The following is a 16,193-nucleotide window of genomic DNA, read 5'->3' on the forward strand; positions in this document are numbered from 1 at the left end:
GCGACTCCCATCTTTTCCTGTCCTCTGCCGGGAAGGGATAAACAACCTGAATTCTTTTGGGAACCTGAAATTTCTTTTCAGGGTTTGCCCAAACTCCCTCAAAGAGTATTTAGCTCGTGAGAAGGAGGGAAAGTTACATTTTCTTTTCCTTATAAAATAAGCCTTCTCCTGAGGTAAAGGAGGGGCTTCCGTAACTTCCAAAACTTCCTTTATAGCAACAATCATGTATTGAATGCTTTTTGCCAATTTAGGATCTATTCCCCTGGAATCACTAGTGTCGATAGAGGAATCAGAGTCCGTGTCGGTATCAGTTTGTACTATTTGTGCAAATGGTCTCTTATGTGACCCAGAGGGGTACCCTGTGGATGAAAAGGCAGAACTATGAAAAATCACATCCTTCACTGATTTTCTCCAGTTTTCTGCATGAGACTCAGACTTAACCAATCTCTTACTGATATGATTCACACTATCACGTAATTCTTTCACCCATTCAGGCTCGTGGTGTGCCGGCAGCGCCATAACATTACAACTCTGTGTCCCTAAAATGGCTCCCTCAGGGGAAGAGCTCCCTGCCTCAGACATGTCACACACGTGTACAACCACACCACAGACATTCCGGGACTTATAGGGGACAGACTCACAGTAAAATCTGTCAGAAGGACACAGAAAGGATTTGCCAGCTCACAACCCAGCGCTATTGATAAAAACCCTGTGTAACACAAAACTGCCCACAGACCTGTAGCGCTTTTATAATGATAAATTCACAATACAGCACCGATTTATACTGTGCCCCCCCCTTTTTTGCACCCTGATACTTGTTCAGAAGTGGAGGAGGACCAGCGTTCTTCTCTGCAGCCTGCTTGAAAAGAAAATGGCGCTGAGCAGTGTGCTGGCTGACTGAGGAGGAAGCCCCGCCCCCGCAATGGTGCATTTCTCCTCAGCAATATCAATACTAATTTTTATACTGGCGGGGGTAGGACTGTGCCTCAGCAACTTATGTCCCCTTATTAGCCAGTTTTTATTAGGTTACATGCTGCCCAGGGCGCCCTCCCCTCGCACCCTGCTGTGCCTGTGTTGAAGGGTAGCATGGCGCGCAGCGTTCCCAACCGCTGCACGGTACCTTTTTGCAGTCACGATGACTGAAGATCCTCTTCTGTACACTCACCTGTCTTCTGACTTCTGGCTCTGTAAGAGGGGTGACGGCGGGCTGTGGGAGTGAGCGCATAGCCGCAGCTAGTGTTCAGTACCCTTCAGGAGCTAATGGTGTCCTGTCAGCCAGAAGCAGAGCCATGAAACTATTCAGGAAGTTGGTTCCTACTTCTGCCCCCTCAATCCCACGAAGCAGGGAGACTGTTGCCAGCAGTCCTCCCTGAAAATAAAAAAACCTAACAAAGTCTTTCAGAGAAACTCAGTAGAGCTCCCCTGGAGTGCATCCAGTCTGCCTGGGCACATTTTCTAAACTGAGGTCTGGAGGAGGGGCATAGAGGAAGGAGCCAGTACACACCCTTGAAAAGTCTTAAAGTGCCCATGGCTCCTGCGGAACCGTCTATACCCCATGGTACTGAAGTGGACCCCAGCATCCTCTAGGACGTATGAGAAAAGCTGTTGCTGCTACATAGTAGCACTTCATATAGTGTTATATATCAAATTAATCAGCAGTCTCCTAGTCGCATTGCATTGTAACTAAGCATTATTGTAAAAACAAACAAAAAATAATAATAATAATAATGACACTTAATGCAAAAAGATTCTATGCGACCTGGTGTGCCAAGAGGTACTGATTGGCATTACAACAGTAAAGATATAGGAGGACTTATCTGTAGGTGGAGAGAAAGATAGTCAGAAAGGAAATGTAATCAAAATGTCGACATTTACAATGTCAACACCACAATGTTGACAGTTATAATATTGACTTTGTTAAAATGTCGATATACAACATGCCGACCTTCTCAGAATATTGACAGATGGTAAAGAATACTGTAATGCTGAAATTTCACACCTGTGCAAAAAGGGAATTGTGTTATTGGTTTTTATTTTTATACAAAAATAAATAAATTACCTGCTAATCAAATCATGGTACTCTAGCCTTTAGGCCAGGCATGTCCAAACTGCGGCCCTCCAGCTGTTGAGAAACTACACATCCCAGCATGCCCTGACACAGCTTTAGCATTCTCTTACAGCAAAACTGTGTCAGGGCATGCTGGTATATGTAGTTTCACAGCAGCTGGAGGGCCACAGTTTGAACATGTCTGCTTTAGGCAAACTGCCATACTATGTGGTATAGTCAATACAAGTCGGATCCTTTCCGACAAGCATTGTTGGAAAGGATCTGACAAAGCACTATTCAATGCTGCCAAATCCGACCGTCAGATATGAGCCGTGCCAGGCTGTCAGCCGGCGTACAGGGGGAAACAGGAGTCCGGAGGAGGTGCTGCCGCTGCGCCGAGCCGTCAGCCGCCGTACAGGGGGAAACGGGAGTCTGTACAGGGGAAAACGGGAGGTGCTGCTGCTGGGAGCAGGGAGGCTGCTTCAGGCGCCGCCATGCTACAGTGGAAGGGAAGGCGGTAGGAGGAATCCTCATAGCCCGCCGTCTCTACCTCCTAATCCTCCCCACACCCCCGTCTCATCTCTTCAATCCGACTTTTTTTAAAGTCGGATTGAGACTGTCGGAAACGGGGCCAAAACCTGTCGGATTTGGCCGCGTTTCCGGCAAAAGCACATGGATACGTGGCTATTCCGCCAATCCACGTGTTTTCCAAAAAGTTGGGAATTCCCGACTAATGAATAGGTCGGAACCCTTTCCAGCCTAAATCTGTCTGAAGCTGCCGACACTTATTGAATATACCTCTAAGGGGTATATGCAATTCACGGCGAATCGCGGCAAATTATCGCCGTTTTTTAATTCGACACAATTCGACAGGTGAATTCCGGCAGGTGGCTGCCGGAATTCACCATATTCAATGAAAAACGGATTCGACAGTCCCGCGGGCGAAAAACGGACGATTTGCCGGATTTTGCCGCGAATTAAAAAAACGGGAAAAAACAGGAAAAACCCGGACAAAAATGGCGTGGGGTCCCCCCTCCAAAGCATAACCAGCCTCGGGCTCTTCGAGCTGGTCCTGGTTTTAAAAATCCGGGGTCAAAATTGACAGCGGATCCCCCGTATTTTTAAAACCAGCACCGGGCTCTGCGCCTGATGCTGGTGCAAAAAATACGGGGGACAAAACGAGTAGGGGTCCCCCGTATTTTTTACACCAGCATCGGGCTCCACTAGCTGGACAGATAATGCCACAGCCGGGGGTCACTTTTATACAGTGCCCTGCTGCCGTGGCATTAAATATCCAACTAGTCACCCCTGGCCGGGGTACCCTGGGGGAGTGGGGACCCCTTCAATCAAGGGGTCCCCCCCCCCAGCCACCCAAGGGCCAGGGGTGAAGCCCGAGGCTGTCCCCCCCATCCAAGGAGAAGAGGACCGACTGCTTCGTGTCAACATAGGTAAGTATGTGTGTGTCGGCAGTACGTAATAAAGTTGTACTTGTCACGGTGTGTGTGTCCTGTTTTTATTTGGGTATTTTTTTTCCAGTAGTACTACAGGTACCAGCGGGCCCGTTTTTCTCCCGCATGCTGGTACTTGTGGTTCTCCAAGTACCAGCTTGCGGGGGAGGCTTGCTGGGACTTGTAGTACTACTGGAAAAAACAATATTCTGACATTTTTCTCAAGGCTATCAGCCTCCCATCCGCAGCCCTTGGATGGGGGGGGACAGCCTCGGGCTTCATCCCTGGCCCTTGGGTGGCTGGGGGGGGGACCCCTTGATTGAAGGGGTCCCCACTCCCCCAGGGTACCCCGGCCAGGGGTGACTAGTTGGATATTTAATGCTACGGCCGCAGGGCGCTGTATAAAAGTGACCCCCGGCTGTGGGATTATCTGTCCAGCTAGTGAAGCCCGATGCTGGTGTATAAAATACGGGGGACCCCTACTCTTTTTGTCCCCCGTATTTTTTGCACCAGCATCAGGCGCAGAGCCCGGTGCTGGTTTTAAAAATACGGGGGATCCCCTGTCAAATTTTCCCCCGCATTTTTAGAACCAGGACCAGCTCGAAGAGCCCGAGGCTGGTTATGCTTTGGAGGGGGGACCCCACGCCATTTTTTGCCTTGATTTTACCGTTCCAGCTATAAAAAATAAAAAATATTTTTACAAATATATAAATAATACTTGTGCCTCCAACAAAGACAAACCAAGTACCTAATCCCTTCTAATATAAATGGATATGCTATTACCAAAAAAAAAAACACCAAAAAAAACATGTTTAAAATTTTTTTTATTGGTTTCACGGATTGAAAATGACGAATTTACTGTCTAAAAGCACTGTTGTCGAATTTCCAAACTTGAATTGAATAGACTTTGGTCAAATTGCAGCATGTGTATCATTGCAAAAAAGTCGAATTTGTCAAAAGTCGAATTTCAAAAAGTCGAATTTTGAAAGTCCGTTTTTGTGTCGGAAAGTACTGAATTGCATTGTCGAATTTTTTTTTTTTTGGCGAAAAATTCCCGAAATTCGACAATTTCGGGAATTCGACCGCAATTGCATATACCCCTATGTCTCTGTTAGTAAAAAAGCAATTATTCTTTCATGCCAGATTGCATTACCCTCTTAAATATTCTGCTAACTTCTACATAAATTGTTCAGAACATTTGCCCCCTACATTTTCCAGTCTACATTAATGAAAGCTGTACCCAGATATGACATAAAAATTATAAGTAGCATAAACTTGCACTATACATTGGCAGTAAAGTGTGTGCATGCTTATGTGCCCATGCCATAAGGAAAATGGCATGGTGAATATTTTTCTGCCATTTTTCATAGGCGCAGTAGGGAGAATTGCCGGGAAAATGGCCACCACACCATTTTCCAGATGCTTTTACAGGACTGCTGCAGCAGATGCCAAACTCTGGATAGGCGAGTACTGAAAAAATGGGTGCAGCGTGTGCAGTGTGTGTGGTAGCGTGCCCCCCTGGACCCAAGAGGACCGCATGCACCACAAACACTGCACCAATTTTAGATGCGCCAGTGTATGAATAGTATTTTCTCGCACAGCGCTAGAGTCTACTAGCAACTGCCGGCAAGAGAGTGATGTGGGTGTAAATACGCTATGTTTGCCTGCACTTTTTCCCTTTTCTTTTACTACTAATTTAAATCTGTTTTGCCAAATATAGACTAGATCTCTTAAATGTTTGCTAGGTTAGTTTCATTACAGAACTACAAGTGTGTATGAATTTCAATATATAAAACACAAAGCACCATCATAGCTCAAACACTATCACAATCAATACAAAAGTAAAGAAACAATGATAAAACAAAACAAATGAACATAGTTTATGTAGAGTCGGGTACACACTAGCTGATATTTAAATGCTGGTGGTGAACGTCTATATTGTTGATCGATATAGCGTTCAATATTATAACGCATACACACTGAACGTTATAGTTAATTGATAACGATCAGTGATGTCACCGCTGGCATTCCCGAACATGTAGCTCAGCCTGACATTGACGGGTTGAGCTGCTGGTCAGCTCAATATTGGTGAATGCTGAACGACGTGCGGGAGTGCGCACCGTTCATTGTTCACCAACAATACCCCCATACACACTGGACAATTTCAGGTTAAAAATAAACGATAAGGACATAAATGGCGTTATCGTTTATTTTTTAGGCAGATATTGCATAATGTGTATCCCCCTTTAAATGTGTTAGTCAATGTTCAAATCTGTGTGTAGAAGCAAAGAAGGACAGCGTGATAGGTGTGAATGTTCTGCTGTTTTATGAAATTGCAAATGACATTGCAAAAATATAAAAATAAATACTAATATAGTAATATAAAAGGTATGTGTGGTATGACCAAACGTACTGTACACAAAGAAATATAGAAACTGTATAAAATCTCTAATGTTAATATTTCATATTTTACAACTAGTGATGTATTCATAATGTCGACACTGTAAAAATGTCGACATTGGACATGTCAGCATGTGCATGGTTACCATTAGACACTAGGGGGAGCCATCATCAGCTGACTGCTGGACCCAGAAGATACTGCTGGACTCACAAGGACCCCACTAGACCACCAGGGATGTTCTGTCGACATTCTAATCATGTCGACACTTCATTAGTGTCAACATGATGAATTTTGACATTACGATCAAGTCGGCAAAAAATACCACAACTCCATTTCCTTTGGCTGATTGGTCATTATTTATCAGCTCCAATATCTGCTTACTAATATTTCAGTCCTAATATTGGCTCCTTCTCAAACATTCCACTGTTGATCCCGAACTGGACCTGCAGGAACTGCAGCAACAGGCAATCTAAACTCCAGAGCCACCTACAGGATCTTCAGCTGGTAATACTATTTCTATCAATTGTCTCCATATTGGGATAAGAATAGACATAGGAGTAACCCTATTATATGAACAAATTTAATTTATTGTATTAATGCATATAAAAAACAACAACTTTGGTTCACGTAGTAGATGTAATTAGAACCAAAATGCTCAGCCAGACTAACCATTCTATTGGGCCAAACTGCACAAATACTGACATTTAGTGGTTAGGGCAAGTAACATGGTGCACCCATTCTAAGTAATTGCTCAAATACCACTAATTGCGGATTATATTAGGTGACTACAACATAAAAAACACAACAGACACTGGTTTTGATTGACCCCACAAATGTTTTGTTACCACAGAAGAATCAATTAATATGGTAAAAACAAGCAAACCTAAGTTGCAGTGTGTCCAGCCATATTTTGCATAATATGGTATGCCACAAATGTAGGAATATTTTAGATATATGCATATCATTTTGTAAAGTGTTGCAAACTTTGTTTCTTGAAGTTAACTTTGCTGAAAAATGCATACATTGAAGAAAAATAAAAAGGTATGTTAAATGGCAAAATAAACTTACTTTTTGGCATATCACCGGTACTCGATGCGGAGACGGTCCTGCTCCGGTCTTGGCAAGAGCCACTTTCTTCTCTCTCTATCACAGTAGAATCCTCAGAAACTGCCAAACCAGATTCCACAGAATCCAAAGGTTCAGAAAACATTGCGGCTGAAAACTCAGAAAAGTTTAATTCTGTATCCTTATGTTGTCCATTTGGCAATTCACTGTTAAACTGTTCATAAGAGCTACTGTACGTGTAATCACTGTCTGCATTAGACTCATCCAAGTTGAAGTCATCTGGATTGGGGAGGTCTTCATCTTCATCATCATCATCATCGTCATCATCGTCATCTAGTGGCTGTTCAAGTGAAAATGGACCATTTTCCAGATGGCCATTTGTTTTAGGAGATTCATTCCATGTTTGATCTGGGTTAACCAATTCTGGTTCAATGTTGTCGTCGTCGTCATCATCATCATCTTTCTCAACATTTTCTTTTTCTGTATCTTCCTTCTCATCATGATCTTCCCCTTCTGAGGAAACATTACCTGCAAAAACTACAAACGACAAACACATGTAAATTTCATAGGCAGAAAAAGCTTACAATTAATACAATTTATCTCAGAAAATTATACCAAGACATATATTATATGTTCATGTTTAGATACTAAGGGGTATATTCAATAAGAGTCGGAAACTGCCGTCTTGTCGGAAAGACGACAGTTTCCGACTGATTTAGGTCGGAAGGGGTTCTGACCTATTCAATGGGGGCAGTTTTTTCCGACAAGTCGGGAATTCCCGACTTATCGGAAAACACATGGGTTGGCGGAATAGCTGCCAAGCCGCATGCTTCTGTCGGAAATGGGGCCAAATCAGACAGGTTTTGGCCCCGTTTCCGACAATCTCAATACGACTTAAAAAAAAAGTCGGATTGAGGAGATCAGACGGGGGAGCAGGGCGAGGGAGGGAGAGAAAGTGCTTACTGGCGGGGGCAGGTGGAGCCGCGGCCGGTGGAAGATACTCTTCTCTCTGCCGGGCTCTTCTCTCCCGGCAGCGCTTGCCGGCTACCCGGCTCCATGGCAGCGCTGCCTGGCTACAAAGCTTCCCTGCTCCCCAGCTACACGGCAGTGCTCTCCGGCTACATGGCAGCGCTCCATGGATACACAGGCGGCTACACAACGCGGCTCCCTCCAGCAGCTCCCTATGATTTCACACACTGGGAGTTGCTGACAGCAGCAGCAGGACGGCAGGGAACGGGCAAATCCGACATTCCCAATTAAAGGGAACTGCCCTGCCATTCCATGGATGGGGTGGTAGGTAAACCATTCCTGAACACGACAGACACATTTGAGCCCCATTACATGCAGCAATAAAATGGTAGTTTGTAGACAGGGAGAGTAGACCTAGCACTGAAGAGGCAATAAACCCTGTCCCATGGTGTGACTAAAGTATGCTCAGGGGTATGGATCATTAGATTGACCACTATTGGTCGACATGGTAACTAGGACGACATGGAAAAGGGTCGACATGAGTTTGTTTGTTTTTTACTTTTTTGGTGTTGTTTTCTTCGTAAAGTGACGGGGAACCCCAATTAGTGCACCGTGTCCGCTCACCATGCTTCGGGCAAGTTGCCTCGCTCTGCTACCGCTGTGCTCGGCTCAGGTTACTATTCCCAATCGTAGTCCATGTGGATCGTAAAGTATAAAAAAGTTAAAAAAATGAAAAAAATAAGAATTTACTTACCGATAATTCTATTTCTCGTAGTCCGTAGTGGATGCTGGGGACTCCGTTAGGACCATGGGGTTTAGCGGCTCCGCAGGAGACAGGGCACAATAATAAAAGCTTTAGGATCAGGTGGTGTGCACTGGCTCCTCCCCCTATGACCCTCCTCCAAGCCTCAGTTAGGATACTGTGCCCGGACGAGCGTGCATAATAAGGAAGGATATTGAATCCCGGGCAAGACTCATACCAGCCACACCAATCACACCGTACAACCTGTGATCTGAACCCAGTTAACAGTATGATAACAACGAAGGAGCCTCTGAAAAGATGGCTCACAACAAGAATAACCCGATTTTTGTAACAATAACTATGTACAAGTATTGCAGACAATCCGCACTTGGGATGGGCGCCCAGCATCCACTACGGACTACGAGAAATAGAATTATCGGTAAGTAAATTCTTATTTTCTCTAACGTCCTAAGTGGATGCTGGGGACTCCGTCAGGACCATGGGGATTATACCAAAGCTCCCAAACGGGCGGGAGAGTGCGGATGACTCTGCAGCACCGAATGAGAGAACTCCAGGTCCTCCTCAGTCAGGGTGTGCCCCTGACCAAGTAGCAGCTCGGCAAAGTTGTAAAGCCGAGACCCCTCGGGCAGCCGCCCAAGATGAGCCCACTTCCTTGTGGAATGGGCTTTTACGGATTTTGGCTGTGGCAAGCCTGCCACAGAATGTGCAAGCTGAATTGTACTACAAATCCAGCGAGCAATCGTCTGCTTAGAAGCAGGAACACCCATCTTGTTGGGTGCATACAGGCTAAACAGCGAGTCAGATTTTCTGACTCCAGTCGTCCTGGAAACATATATTTTCAGGGCCCTGACAACGTCAAGTAACTTGGAGTCCTCCAAGCCCCTAGTAGCCGCAGGTACCACAATAGGTTGGTTCATGTGAAAAACAGAAAACACCTTAAGGAGAAATTGAGGACGAGTCCTCAATTCTGCCCTGTCAGAATGAAAAATTAAGTAAGGGCTTTTATATGATAAAGCCGCCCATTCTGACACACGCCTGGCTGAAGCCAGGGCTAATAGAATCTTCACCTTCCATGTGAAATATTTTAATTCCACAGTGGTGAGTGGATCAAACCAATGTGACTTTAGGAAACTCAAAACAACATTGAGATCCCAAGGTGCCACTGGGGGCACAAAAGGAGGCTGTATATGCAGTACCCCTTTTACAAACGTCTGAAATTCAGGCACTGAAGCCAGTTCTTTCTGGAAGAAATTTGACAGGGTCGAAATTTGAACCTTAATGGACCCTAATTTTAGGCCCATAGACAGTCCTGTTTTCAGGAAATGTAGGAAACGACCCAGTTGGAATTCCTCTGTAGGGACCTTCTTGGCCTCACACCACGCAACATATTTTCGCCAAATGCGGTGAAAATGTTTTGCGGTTACATCCTTCCTGGCTTCGACCAGGGTAGGGATGACTTCATCTGGAATGCCCTTTCAGGATCCGGCGTTCAACTGCCATGCCGTCAAACGCAGCCGCGGTAAGTCTTGGAACAGACAAGGCCCCTGCTGGAGCAGGTCCTTTCTTAAAGGTAGAGGCCACGGTTCTTCCGTGAGCATCTCTTGAAGTTCCGGGTACCAAGTCCTTCTTGACCCATCCGGAACCACGAGTATCGTTCTTACTCATCTCCTTCTTATGATTCTCAGTACTTTTGGTATGAGATGCATAGGAGGGAACACATACCCTGACTGGTACACCCACAGTGTTACCAGAGCGTCCACCGCTATTGCCTGAGGGTCCCTTGACCTGGCGCAATATTTGTCTAGTTTTTTGTTCAGGCGGGACGCCATCATGTCCACCTTTGGTTTTTCCCAACGGTTTACAATCATGTGGAAGACTTCCCGCTGAAGTCCCCACTCTCCCGGGTGGAGGTTATGCCTGCTGAGGAAGTTTGCTTCCCAGTTTTCCACTCCCGGAATTAACACTGCTGAGAGTGTTATCACATGATTTTTCGCCCAGCGAAGAATCCTTGCAGTTTCTGCCATTTCCCTCCTGCTTCATGTGCCGCCCTGTCTGTTTACGTGGGCGACTGCCGTGATGTTGTCCCACTGGATCAATACCGGCTGACCTTGAAGCAGAGGTCTTGCTAAGCTTAGAGCCTTGTAAATTGCCCTTAGCTCCAGTATATTTATGTGGAGAGAAGTCTCCAGACTTGATCACACTCCCTGGAAATTTTTTCCTTGTGTGACTGCTCCCCAGCCACTCAGGCTGGCATCCGTGGTCACCAGGACCCAGTCCTGAATGTCGAATCTGCGGCCCTTTCATAGATGAGCACTCTGCAGCCACCGCAGAAGAAAACACCCTTGTCCTTGGAGACAGGGTTATCCGCTGATGCATCTGAAGATGCGATCCGGACCATTTTCCCAGCAGATTCCACTGAAAGGTTCTTGCGTGAAATCTACCGAATGGGATCGCTTTGTAAGAAACCACCATTTTTCACAGGACCCTTGTGCAATGATGCACTGATACTTTTCCTGGTTTTAGGAGGTTCCTGACTAGCTCGGATAACTCCCTGGTCGTCTTCTCCGGGAGAAAACATCCTTTTCTGGACTGTGTCCAGAATCATTCCTAGGAACATTAGACGTGTCGTCGGAAAAAGCTGCGATTTTGGAATATTTAGAATCCACTCGTGCTGTCGTAGAACTACTTGAGATAGTGCTACTCCGACCGCCAACTGTTCTCTGGACCTTGCCCTTATCAGGAAAGCGTCCATATTTCTTTTAGGAAGAATCATCATTTCGGCCATTACCATGGTAAAGACCCGGGGTGCCGTGGACAATCCAAACGGCAGCGTCTGAACTGATAGTGACAGTTCTGTACCACGAACCTGAGATACCCTTGGTGAGAAGGGCAAAATTTGGACATGTAGGTAAGCGTCCCTGATATCCAGTGACACCATATCGTCCTGGTTCGCCATCACTGCTCTGAGTGACTCCATCTTGATTTGAACCCTTGTATGTAATTGTTCAAATCTTTTAGATCTCACCGAGCCGTTTGGCTTCAGTACCACAATATAGTGTGGAATAATACCCCTTCCCTTGTTGTAGGAGGGGTACTTTGATTATCACCTGCTGGGAATACAGCCTGTGAATTTTTTTCCAATACTGCCTCCCTGTCGGAGGGAGACGTTGGTAAAGCAGACTTCAGGAACTTGTGAGGGGAAGACGTCTCGAATTTCCAATGTACACCTGGGATACTACGTGTAGGATCCAGGAGTCCACTTGCGAGTGAGCCCACTGCGTGCTGAAACTCTTGAGATGACCCCCACCGCACCTGAGTCCGCTTGTATGGCCCCAGCGTCATGCTGCGGACTTGGCAGAAGCTGTGGAGGACTTCTGTTCCTGGGAATGGGCTGCCTGCTGCAGTCTTCTTCCCTTTCCTCTAACCCTGGGCAGATATGACTGGCCTTTTGCCCGCCTGCCTTTATGGGTACGAAAGGACTGAGACTGAAAAGACTGTGTCCTTTTCTGCTGAGATGTGACTTGGGGTAACAAAAGTGGATTTTCCAGCTGTTGCCATGGCCACCAGGTCCGATTGACCGCCCCTTTATACGGCAATACTTCCATGTGCCGTCTGGAATCTGCATCACCTGACCACTGTCGTGTCTATAAACATCGTCTGGCAGATATGGACATCACATCTACTCTTGATGCCAGAATGCAAATATCCCTCTGCGCATCTCGCATATATAGAAATGCATCCTTAAAATGCTCTATAGTCAATAAAATATTGTTCCTGTCAAGGGTATCAATATTTTCAGTCAGGAAATCCGACCAAGCCCCCCCAGCGCTGCACATCCAGGCTGAGGCGATTGCTGGTCGTAGTATAACACCAGTATGTGTGTATATACTTTTTAGGATATTTTTCAGCTTCCTATCAGCTGGCTCTTTGAGGGCGGCCGTATCTGGAGACGGTAACGCCACTTGTTTTTATAAGCGTGTGAGCGCCTTATCCACCCTAAGGTGTGTTTCCCAACTCGCCCTCACTTCTGGCGGGAAAGGGTATACCTCCAATAATTTTCTATCGGAGGAAACCCACGTATCATCACACACTTTAATTTATCTGATTCAGGAAAAACTACAAGTAGATTATTCCCACCCTACATAATACCCTTATTTGTGGTACTTGTAGTATCAGAAATATGTAACACCTCCTTCATTGCCCTTAACATGTAACGTGTGGCCCTAAAGGAAAATACGTTTGTTTCTTCACCGTCGACACTGAAGTCAGTGTCCGTGTCTGTGTCGACCAACTGAGGTAAATGGGCGTTTTTACAAGCCCCTGACGGTGTCTGAGACGCCTGGACAGGTACTAATTTGTTTGCCGGCCGTCTCATGTCGTCAACCGACCTTGCATCGTGTTGACATTATCACGTAATTCCTAAATAAGTCATCCATTCCGGTGTCGACTCCCTAGAGAGTGACATCACCAATACAGGCAATTTGCTCCGCCTCCTCACCAACATCGTCCTCCTACATGTCGACACACACGTACCGACACACAGCACACACACAGGGAATGCTCTGATAGAGGACAGGACCCCACTAGCCCTTTGGGGAGACAGAGGGAGAGTTTGCCAGCACACACCAAAAACGCTATAATTATACAGGGACAACCCCTTATACAAGTGTTTTCCCTTATAGCATTTTCACATATGTAATCATATCGCCAAATAAGTGCCCCCCCTCTCTGTTTTAACCCTGTTTCTGTAGTGCAGTGCAGGGGAGAGCCTGGGAGCCTTCCTCACAGCAGAGCTGAGCAGGAAAATGGCGCCGTGTGCTGAGGAGAATAGGCCCCGCCCCCTAAAACGGCGGGCTCTTCTCCCGGAGTTTGTGAGATCTGGCAGGGGTTAAATACATCCATATAGCCTCAAGGGCTATATGTGATGTATTTTAGCCATAAAAAAGGTATAATACATTGCTGCCCAGGGCGCCCCCCCCAGCGCCCTGCACCCTCAGTGACCGCTGGTATGAAGTGTGCTGACAACAATGGCGCACAGCTGCAGTGCTGTGCGCTACCTTATGAAGACTGAAAGTCTTCTGCCGCCTGTTTCTGGACCTCTGGACCTCTTCAACTTCGGCATCTGCAAGGGGGGTCGGCGGCACGGCTCCGGGACGAACCCCAGGGTGAGACCTGTGTTCCGACTCCCTCTGGAGCTAATGGTGTCCAGTAGCCTAAGAAGCAAATCCATCCTGCACGCAGGTGAGTTTACTTCTCTCCCCTAAGTCCCTCGTAGCAGTGAGCCTGTTGCCAGCAGGACTCACTGAAAATAAAAAACCTAACTTAAACTTTTATTCTAAGCAGCTCAGGAGAGCCACCTAGATTGCACCCTTCTCGGCCGGGCACAAAAATCTAACTGAGGCTTGGAGGAGGGTCATAGGGGGAGGAGCCAGTGCACACCACCTGATCCTAAAGCTTTTATTATTGTGCCCTGTCTCCTGCGGAGCCGCTAAACCCCATGGTCCTGACGGAGTCCCCAGCATCCACTTAGGACGTTAGAGAAATAAATATAAAAACCCACGTCGACCTCTTTTTCCATGTCGACCTAGTACATGTCGACACAGTGACCATGTTGATCTAATGCATGTCGACCACAATGACTGTTGACCTAAGTCTTGTCGACCTAATGACCGTATCCCCTCATTAGAGACATGACCAGAATCAGTAATATACAATTGTGTCCCCCATGTCCTGATTACTTTTGTGAGATACAAACTGGGGAGGTATGTAGCAGAGACTGGACTGGATACCAGGGTCAGGGATTATACCATTCAATGAACCTTTTGTCACAGTGCTAGGATGGATGTTTTACAAGAAATTACTGTAGTTGTGATCATAACATTATATTAACTGAAAACAAAAAGAACAGATTTGCCTTGGTTCTCAAATTTAAATAAGTACAATTTTAGGTCAAAAAATCAAAATAAAATAAGGAACCAGTGTGCTTAGTGATAAGAGGGTCTATTTACTAAGACTTGAATGGAGATAAAGTGGACAGAGATAAAGTACCAGCCAATCAGCTCCCAACTGCCATGTTACAGGCTGTGTTTGAAAAATGACAGTTAGGAGAGGATTGGCTGGTTCTTTATCTCCGACCACTTTATCTCCATCCAAGGCTTAGTAAATAGACCTCAAGGTCAGTTGTGCACAGTATTTACTATTTTTCAATACTTACATGATTCTTTCGGGGTTTTTTTCAGATTATAGTGAGGGCTTATTTTGTTCCAGCTATTTCACATTTGATTACGGACTTCATTAAAAGCGCTGCAGTTTTTATTTTTTTGGCATAACCATGAGGAGCACTGAGCCCTATCTCAGATAATTAATAACCCGTTATAAAAGATTTGTTCTTTTACTTTTGGACTGTGTCCTATGAAATATGGGTGATAGCGCAATTTATATAGCATTTACAAACTCTAGATTATCCCATTATTATTAGGTTTAGTAAAACCTCTTACGGCACAGACAGAAAAATGTAGTAAGGGTAAGTGTTACTACTGCATTTTTATTTTCTATAAAACTACTATAAAAAATAACAGTCTGTTTTTACTCTCTCCTTGAACTTTTGCAGTTAATGAACAAAATATTAAATCTGAATGCAATTGTAGCAGACAGCTAACTAATGTCGCAATAAATGTGATATTTAGGATTTACTATACTGCTATAGAATACGGTATGGTAACACTACAGGTAGATTATCTTTTATTTAAAATGTTTCAGACCCCAAAAATACAAATAAACAGAAAGACAGAAAATGTTATACTATTAAGTGATTTTATTACATACAGACATGCGGCAGGATGCAATAAATCAGAGATCGCTAGAGGTGTGGGATGCCGGCCGATCTTGGACATTTTATTAAAGTGCTAATCGCTTACAAGGAAATCCATGCCTTGCAAGTGTTTGCCCCTTTAAAAAAAAAAAAACATCCTTGATTGTCTGGAATTCCGCACCTCTGGCGATCTTGGACATTACTTCCCGTCTATGAACTCCAAAAGCTCCGTCTAAAGTAACAATATAACCATTACTAAATTGCTTTGCTCAGTAGGGAACGCCAGATTGAGTGAATTTGTGTGTCCAAATAAATTTTAGACATGGAGATCCAGATAATAAGAAAAGATCTTCCCCATACAGCTTTTAAGGGCCATACTGACGGGGAGATTTCCCCATAGATGTGTGCTGAGCGGTCTAGCACAGACCGCTCAGCACACATCACTCCCCCCGCTCAGCACAGCGTGATGTGCTGAGCGAGGGACGGGGGTAGGGGGGGGGGGGGGGGAGGGGGTCGGACAAGGAGGGCGCTCATTTCACCCAACGGCGAAATGAGTGACCTGCCAATCTACCACCGGCGATAGCGACGTGAGGGACCGTGGATCGCTGTCACCCGTACACACAGAGCGATGTTCTAAGCAATCTAGTCAGATTGCTTAGAAATGAGCTGACCATTGCTCCGTGTGTACC

The 16,193-nt window shown here is 45.5% G+C and overlaps 1 protein-coding gene across 11 annotated transcripts in view; it reads right to left on the minus strand.

Moving 5' to 3' along the window:
* Positions 1-16,193, minus strand: part of SRPK2 (SRSF protein kinase 2) — a 379,930-nt gene that overhangs the window by 81,236 nt on the left and 282,501 nt on the right. For all 11 annotated transcript variants that reach the window (XR_010179379.1, XM_063927028.1, XM_063927027.1 and 8 more), the window contains one exon: positions 6,965-7,498. Coding sequence is in view for 10 of the 11 variants with exons in the window: in XM_063927028.1 (XP_063783098.1) it covers positions 6,965-7,498 (534 nt within the window). In the remaining variant the exon portion in view is untranslated. The remainder of the gene's footprint in view (positions 1-6,964; positions 7,499-16,193) is intronic.

The sequence above is a fragment of the Pseudophryne corroboree genome, chromosome 6 (genome assembly GCF_028390025.1).
Source record: "Pseudophryne corroboree isolate aPseCor3 chromosome 6, aPseCor3.hap2, whole genome shotgun sequence".
Taxonomy (NCBI): domain Eukaryota; kingdom Metazoa; phylum Chordata; class Amphibia; order Anura; family Myobatrachidae; genus Pseudophryne; species Pseudophryne corroboree.